The sequence below is a fragment of the Gavialis gangeticus genome, unplaced genomic scaffold (genome assembly GCF_001723915.1).
Source record: "Gavialis gangeticus isolate Ggan-Ray unplaced genomic scaffold, GavGan_comp1, whole genome shotgun sequence".
NCBI classification, from domain to species: Eukaryota; Metazoa; Chordata; order Crocodylia; family Gavialidae; genus Gavialis; species Gavialis gangeticus.
Window position 1 is genome coordinate 18,024,357 of NW_017729009.1, and position 8,176 is coordinate 18,032,532.

The 8,176-nt window shown below is 41.0% G+C and overlaps 1 protein-coding gene and 1 long non-coding RNA gene across 4 annotated transcripts in view; one reads left to right on the forward strand and one right to left on the reverse strand.

Moving 5' to 3' along the window:
• Positions 1-796: 796 nt before the first annotated feature.
• On the forward strand, positions 797-8,176 carry PRELID3B (PRELI domain containing 3B). The gene is made up of 6 exons (XM_019510171.1): positions 797-903; positions 1,655-1,823; positions 3,663-3,752; positions 4,416-4,486; positions 5,320-5,422; positions 6,697-8,176. The coding sequence occupies exons 1-6, from the start codon at positions 872-874 to the stop codon at positions 6,814-6,816; spliced, it is 585 nt and encodes a 194-aa protein (XP_019365716.1). The 5' UTR covers positions 797-871; the 3' UTR covers positions 6,817-8,176.
• The window catches only part of LOC109292634, a 46,802-nt gene continuing 42,194 nt past the window's right edge, over positions 3,569-8,176 (reverse strand). For all 3 annotated transcript variants that reach the window (XR_002096157.1, XR_002096158.1, XR_002096159.1), the window contains exon 3: positions 3,569-3,717. This is a non-coding gene — a long non-coding RNA (uncharacterized LOC109292634). The remainder of the gene's footprint in view (positions 3,718-8,176) is intronic.

Here is an 8,176-nt window from a genome sequence, read left to right on the forward strand (position 1 = left end):
TAAAAGGCTCAGCATTACAGCTCTGCCCCTGTTGTTTCTTTATATCATCATACACACTCCTCGCCTTTCCCTGAACCACACCGAAACTCACAGGAGTGTGGTGCCGACATGGATCCTCCACCCAAATGATTAACAGTTTCTCAACCTGATCAGCAATTCCAAGGTGCCGCTTACTTATCACAGTCAACTGCACAAGGAGCTGAGCCCTTGACACATTCCCCAATCCTTACCTTGTCTTTCAGGATAGTCGCGACCGCTGTTTGGGGGAGACCCAAAGCTCTACCCATTTCAGTCAGCGTCTCGCCCTTTTCAGACCTTCGAATAATTTCCATTTTCGTTCCCACAGCAACGGCTCTACGTTTCTTAGAAACACTGCCTGCGCCTGCCTTCCGCTGGCCTGCCATTACTGCGGGCCAAGAAACACTTGATTTTTTAAAAAAAATTTGGAAACACAAAGACTCACTCCCAGCATCTCAAAGCGGGGAGCTCTGCCAGGGGCAAGGGGAAAGCCGCCGTGCCCACCTTGGCGGAGAACCCGCATTCCCGTTTATCTGCGGCCCACGCGCGGCGCGGACGAGCTCGACCGGCTCCCGCCGCTCCGCGCCGCACACCTGAAGCACCGGGTAGGGTGGGATAGGGCTTCCCTCCCCTCAACTGCCGCCCCGCACCTGACGCATGCGCCGTGAGCGCCGCGGAGGGCGGGGACTGCCAGGAGCCAACGGGGAGGCAGCGCCCTTCTGACATCACGCGATGCCTCCATGAGAGGGGTCGAGCCGCTCCGTGTGCGCAGGCGCGGCAGCCGGCGTCCTGTCAGAGGTGCCCCCGGCAGTGGCGGTGGCGGCGGCGTGCGGGTCCCAGCGCCGGCCGCACTATGAAGATCTGGACCTCGGAGCACGTGTTCGAGTACGGCCGGCCGCGCAACCCTTGGGGGCCGCGTAACCTTGGGGGTGGCGGGAGCAAGTCCCTGCATCAGAAATGGGACGTTTTTCCTTCATTCGAAAATGGCGAATTTATTAATTTAAAAAAAAACCAACAATGGAAATGAGGGTCGTGGCACAAGCGGTGTCCGGTGGGCCTGGGGGCGGGGGAGGGGCAGCGCGGGGGAGGCCCCGGGTCCTTCCTGCTGTGGCAAGAAAGAGCGGGTTTGCATTTGGGGAGAAATGTCACTTTTGCTCCTCGGCCTGGGGGGGCTCGCGGGGAAGTGGTAGTGGAGGACGCGGGATTGCTGACAGAGATGGGGCGGCCGCAGGGGAGGAGCTGGAGCCTGGGGAAATGGCAGCGGACTAGTGTCCTGCGGGCTATGAAACAAGGAGGTGGGAGCTAGTTGTTGGGTACAGGCTCGAGCGCAAGGTCCTGGGTTACATGTCGCGTTGGGGCCAGGGAGTTGCATGTCAGCTGGACGGGAGCTCCATGTTTCCCCTTCTTCTGCTAGAGGAAGTTAAGTCTTTGCCGTGTACATTATTTATGCAGTGTCTCCTCAGGTTGTGACACCGGTGGAGTTGCGTTGAGCTCATTTAAGGTTATTAATTAAACCTGTAGCATTTTGCCGCTGGGTTGTTGATGCCAGTGTTAAACTGTGTCTAGTTTACGGTGTAGCGGGAGTTATGATAAACTAATGTGCACCGTTGACGTTTTAATTCTTTCATTTTGTCAGGCACCCATGGGAAACTGTTACAACAGCTGCCATGCAGAAATATCCCAACCCCATGAACCCAAGTGTCGTGGGAGTTGATGTGCTAGACAGACACATAGATCCACATGGGAAACTGCACAGCCTTCGACTACTCAGCACAGAATGGGGAATCCCCTCCATTGTGAAATCGGTATGTAGACGGTTGCAAAAATGGAAAGAATCGATGCGCACTCTTCTGCTTTGTTGTCTTTAATTTCATGTAAGTCTCCCCATGTTTTACGAGGCAGCTAAATGGTGTGTTTGCTATCCAACTTTTCCGGGGGCAGCTCAAGAGCACGGTTCTGGGCCTTGGCACCCCCTGCCCCTTATGGAATTGCTTGCATCCTGGGAATGTGCTCATGTCTGGTCCTTGCTTGCTGTACCCAAGTTTGAGGAGGGCCCACTATGGCCTGTGTGTATTATCTTGCAGCAGTGACTTTTATATTTTGTTATTTTATCTAGATTGAAAAATAACCCAGAGTTATAAAGAAAGCTGATTAATAATGCTTCATTTTTACGTGGAGAAATTGCTCCATTTAAGATACTGTCATATCAGAAGTTTCCAGTGAATCCTCAGAACAGGGACATCTTTGTACAGTGGTTTTACTGGAGAATAAAATTTGGTCTTGCAAAAGGTATAAATTTGTGGGGGGGGTTAGCTACTTATAAGAGTTGCTGTATAAGTTGGGTAAAATAGGGAAAACATGTTTCCTTGTTTGTTATAAAGTCCTAATTCAGACTGAGAATCTTGTGCCAAGGAACTACGGACATTTGTATACATGACAAAATGCGCGTCAGCATTGAGAAAATGGCGGTGGTGCACTTTCAAACTACAACATATCAAAGTTGTTTTAGTTCAAAAGTGCACCGCTGCCATTTTCTGCACGCTGACGCACATTTCGCCACTTATACAACTGCACATGACGCAGCGCAGTGTGTGTCAGCTCACGTACAGAGCAGACTCAATCAAGTCTGCTCCAATGCGACAGAGATCCATTGCATCAAAATGTATGTGTATAAACGCCTTGCATGTCTATTGTAATGGGCAATTCCTGCCTTGAGAAGCCTTCAGTCCAAATGGACAGTACAGCAAAGGATAGGAATCGGGTAGTGGATAGTAGTAGTATTTCCTTCTATTAGCTTATGTTTTGGGGCGGGGGGGAGGGGTCTTTGGAAGAGTAAATTTGGATTTACGAAACAATGGCCCATATCATTTACTTCTTATCTGGCTTAAAGACTATTACTTTTCTAAACTACAGGGGTGTAGGTTGTAGCCATGTTGGCCTAAGGACGTAGGGAGACAAGGTTCTCTTTGGGTGAATCTGATATATCTTTTATTAGACCAACTTAAATAGCTGGAGCAAGCTTTCGGGTTTAAAAACCTTTTGTCAGGCTGAGGAAGAGTTTTTTAAACCCAAAAGCTTACACCAGATTCACCCAAAGAATCCAAAATCCAAAAGCTTACTCCAGATTCACCCAAAAAACCTTGTCTGCCTACTTTTCTAATTTTTTTGAGATTGCTTATAATTTAAAACTAGTTGAGCTAGCAATGTTAATAGCATATCTAATAATTTAGATTTTTACATACTTTTAAATAAGTTTTTGCTTATTCTGGGGCAAAAAATAAGCAAAGAAAATACATCTGTAAAATCACAAAGTTTGCTAGGGGTACTTGAGGACTGGAATAGTATATGAAGTGACTCATGGTGTTTGGTTTGGTTTTTTTAAATGGTTTAAATTTCAAATTGTTGATGTTTAACTCAAATATTTACAGACCATAGCTATTTTTTAAATAGAAAAGTGAATGTCAACTTTGTGCTTAACCATTAGAATTGGGATCTAACCTTTATCTTACTTTCCATTCATACAGTAACCATTACTTTGACTGTAGTATGGTTCAAATGAAAAGAAGAAAAATCTGTAGTTAAGTGGTTTCCAGATTGTTAGTGCAGTACCAGAGAATTCACAATCCTTGTTTTCTGTCTTCTAGCTTATCGGTGCGTGTAGAACAAAGACATACATTCAAGAACATTCTGTTGTTGACCCTGTGAAAAAAACAATGGAACTCCAGTCCACTAATGTAAGTATTTTTCATCAGTAATTGATAGTCAGTAGCAGAATAATGTGCTTTTAATTGAATAAACAATTTGAAAAGGAAAATTTTCAAGGCAAAAAACAAAACGACAATAGTAAAACTATAGTTCCTTTTTTTTTCTGCGTACCATTATTAGAGGATACTTGACACTGTCAAACTTGTCCAACAGCTCTCCTAACTGCACAGTTGGTAAAATAAAAGAAAAATGTCATGAAAAATCCTTGCCCCTCTGCCAGTATAGAGAGAATTATACATTTTCAGAGAATAAGCAGTTAAGAAACACCTGCCTTACTGCTTAGCAAAGTACAGAGCATCTGACTTTTAAACACATTGTTTTGTACACACTATTATACATTGCTTTGCATTGAATAATAGTTGTCTCAGTACAATACCTGGTCTGTACATTGTCATTGTAAAAATTATCTTGTGAGCTTGACAGCTATGCTGGTAGACTCCCAAAATGAAGGACCCAAGAAAAAATGGCTCAACAAATTTTAAACTTTAGGTTTTGGTCTGTAGTTTTAGAATAATCAGTATCTTGATACCCCTGGAGGCACGGTATCAAGTACAGTGTTAGTCTTGAGTGGTTCTAATTTTATGAGCTGGTTTTTGTAAGTCTGAGAGATCACTTAACTTTTTTTTCCATAGATTTCATTTACAAATCTGGTTTCAGTAGATGAGCGGCTTATTTATAAACCACATCCTCATGCGCCTGAAAAGTAAGTGTCTTTGTCTTCCCATCTGTCTACCTAGTTAATTGCTTTCTACAGTTGTTGGCTTTTATCAGCATCGTGTCTGTTTTGATTGTAGGGAGCTGGGAAGAGGTTGGCCATGGGCTGTGACTTTATTTTCCTAGAAAAGTATAACAGACTTACATTTCCCAAATAACACTGGGGATGTTCAGAGCCAATGTGAGATTGTCATATGGCAGGACATGCAGCACAGTCCATTTCAAAGCAGCTGTTCTGATGGTGCACGTAAGAGCCAAAACCAAGGCTATAAAAGTCCCTGCCCCCTCCCCGCCACTGTGTCTCACTTCTGCTCTGTCCAGTCCATTAACCCTACTCCGCCTCCTGCTTTTTTGGCTAAGTAGCATACTTATTTCAGATCATGCATTGGCTGCTGCTCTTGAAAGAGCTGTGTTTCATTTTGCAGGTAGTTACCATGCAGAGGCTTTTCTTCACTAGTCTTTCAAGAGAATGTGTCTTGGCTGTGTCATGAAGAGAACTGCGTTTTCTGAATGCCTTTCATCTGCACAGTCATATAGATCACTCCTTCCTTTATGCTATGGGGATGGAAGGAATTTAATAGCTAAGAGAGATGTGTGTGGTGATGGGGTTTCCAAAATGCTGGAATAAGGAGTCTGTAACTGCTCCCTCGAGAGTTAGCTACTTAGAGATAGACTGTGTTGCCAGGGACCCAGATATGCAGGTTTGCATAGTAAGATCAATAGAGAAGGTGTGTTTGGAGGAAAACTTCACTTTGATAAGAGAACTATTTTATTGTTGTATAATGCAAAAAATACGTGAAGTTCTTTGTTTTTTTGCCTCAGAACCATTTTGACTCAAGAAGCAATAATATCTGTGAAAGGGGTCAGTCTCAGCAGTTACCTAGAAGGATTAATGGAAAACACAATCTCTTCCAATGCCAATAAAGTAAGTATTATACATACTTTAACGCAAAAGTCCTTTGCACATGTCGGCTTCCTGAGTTACATAGTAGAAGTTAACCTTTTCGTAATTCTTCATATTAACTTTACTTTTGAGAGATTGCATAGATGTCATAGACATTAGGGCTGGAGATGCCAGGGCTTTCCAAAAAGTAACAGTATGAATCATTTCTTAAGACACGAATCCTGTCACAAAACTCCATGTTCAGTCTCCCATCCCTGATTTTTGCATCTTCACTTTAATAACAGTAATAACACAGCTAAATTATTCTAATGTTATACAAAGGTGACAAAATAAACAAGTCTTAGTGTAATTAGTGTGGGCACATCTACACATGCGATTAATGCGACTGACTAAACTACAGTGCAGATTGAGCCAGAGTAAACTAATCCAGCTGTCACTGTCTACACATGCATTTTTAATTTATTATATATAAAGCACGGTAATTTATTACACCTTTGGATAGTACTTGTGTCTGACGGGGACGAGCTGACCGCAGTAAATTAGTCTACGCTGGCCTAATTGCCACGCATGTGTAGATGGTAAACAGCAAATTATTCTACTGCATTGTAAAGCGTACGTATAGATATGCCCAGTGTCTGCTTGGTAAAATCCCTTATTGTTTTGCCTCTTATTGAATGGGAAATTCAGGTTTATTACTGCCAATGTGAACCTTGCTGTCAGAATTGTCCACAGGGCTGACATCTCCAGATTACTTTGCAGTCTGAGTCTCTCCTTCTCCAATGTATAAGATATCATCCAGAACCTTCACCTAAGAAATAACTAACAAGACAAACAAGAAGCAGTTTCAAAGGTGCTGTTTCTGCTTTAATTGGTAGTTTATAAGTCCAAAGTGATTTTTGAACTGAGCTATCAGGAAAGTAGACTTGAAAAAAAAACATCTTTGCACATCATGATTTTAGTACCATCAAATTCAGGAGAATATTGATTGAATCAAAATCTGAATGTATTACTTTTTCATTCTGGTCTTTCACTTTGGTGGCTGAAGTGATGTATGTTGTGAGATCTCAGTTGACATTGTCAGTTCTGTGAACTAAACTGTTTTCACTTTTTGTTTAAAGTTTGATTTTGTTTCATTACATGTGGCTTTAATCTCATCTGCATGTTAGATACTGTGACGGAGTACAAAAATATAGGGACATACTCGTTTGCTATGAGTCTTCCAGAAAATATGCTGCCATGTTAACACATTAAATGAGAATGAGATTTTCCTAAGTGTGTTTGTTTTTTAATTGCAGGGTCGTGAGGCACTAGAATGGGTAATCAATAAACTAAATGCTGAAATTGAGGAGTTCGCAGCTTCAGCAAGACAAAGCATGAGGACTTCTATGGCAGCAGCAGCATTTGCAGAGAAATGATAGCAAATATACATTTATAAATTACTAGTTAGGTCTGCGTGTCTGAAATAAGGAACCAAAAGCTCCTCTTCAAACTGAAATGTATTTATTGTTATGTTTTGTTATTTAAGGACATATCTATGTATTAGCTAGGTTTTAAGGTAAAACTTTGGAGACAAGTAGCAAGTTCTTTGTGAATGAGGGTAATGTGTAGGAATTTAACTAATATGTTGGTTCAACTAAACTGAACATTCATTTCATATGAAATAATATCTTAAGAATTCAAAGGTAGTTCCTGTATTTACAGGAATTCTTACCAGTTTAAAATGACTCCTAATACAAAGTTATCTACAGTTTGTAAATAAGGTTACAAACATTGGAGGAGATTGATAGTGAATCCTACTTGAGTAGAATTTAGTGTTATTTTATTCTTGGACTCTACCTCTTTGGGGACCACACCCAAGATTAAGAAAAAATGGCTTGTTCAAGCAAGGTTGCTCCATTGTATTTGTTTTGGAAGGTTGTGTGATATAACTTGCTATAAATAGAAGATTTATTACTTGAAGCCTGAAATGCAAATGAATGTTCATCAAAACATGTATTTTTGGATAAACTTGCTAAAAGTTCTGGTCAGACAGCTGATTTGAAATGGTACTTTTAAAGTAAACTATATCCATCAAACGGTTTCTTAATATTTACAAGAAGTGTCATCTCACATATTTTGAATAGTGCTGCTCTCTGAGGCCAAAATTTTGCCTTTAAATACTACATTAGTAGGAGTTGCCTGCCATAACCAAGGAAGAATTTAGACCAAAATACTTTTATCTTTTTAGTTCAGCCTTGCAGTAACAGAACCTCTCTATTTAGAGGGGAACTATAATCTTAGAAGAATTTTAAAATGTAATTTTATAGACAGTTAAACTTTGTAGAAAAGTTTAAATTTATTTTGAAATATTGCAAAATAACTCAAATTTAAATTCTTAGATGAACTTGGTAGAGATGTATTCTCATTTGTAGGTAACAATAAACAGGGTTAGCAAAAGTAAGTTTACATTAATCATGCTTCAACATTTTTCAGTTAAACATGGAGTCAAACTATTTGAATGCCATTTCAACTAAACATAGCATCTAGCATTTCTCATCTTTTTTATTATTGAAATAAATACTTATGAACAGGGCATTTTAAATGAAGGATTTGGGGATCAAAATCAGTACGTAGTTTAGTTTCTTGGCACTGAGTTCCCATACATAATCACTAAAGGTCAGATTTTGCTAACTTTACTCAAATAGCAAATTTCTCTGAAGGCAAGCTCATTGACTTCTATGGTGGGGATGCGTAGTAAAAAACATGAGAAGGGGTAGGGGAAATGTTGTACTATAG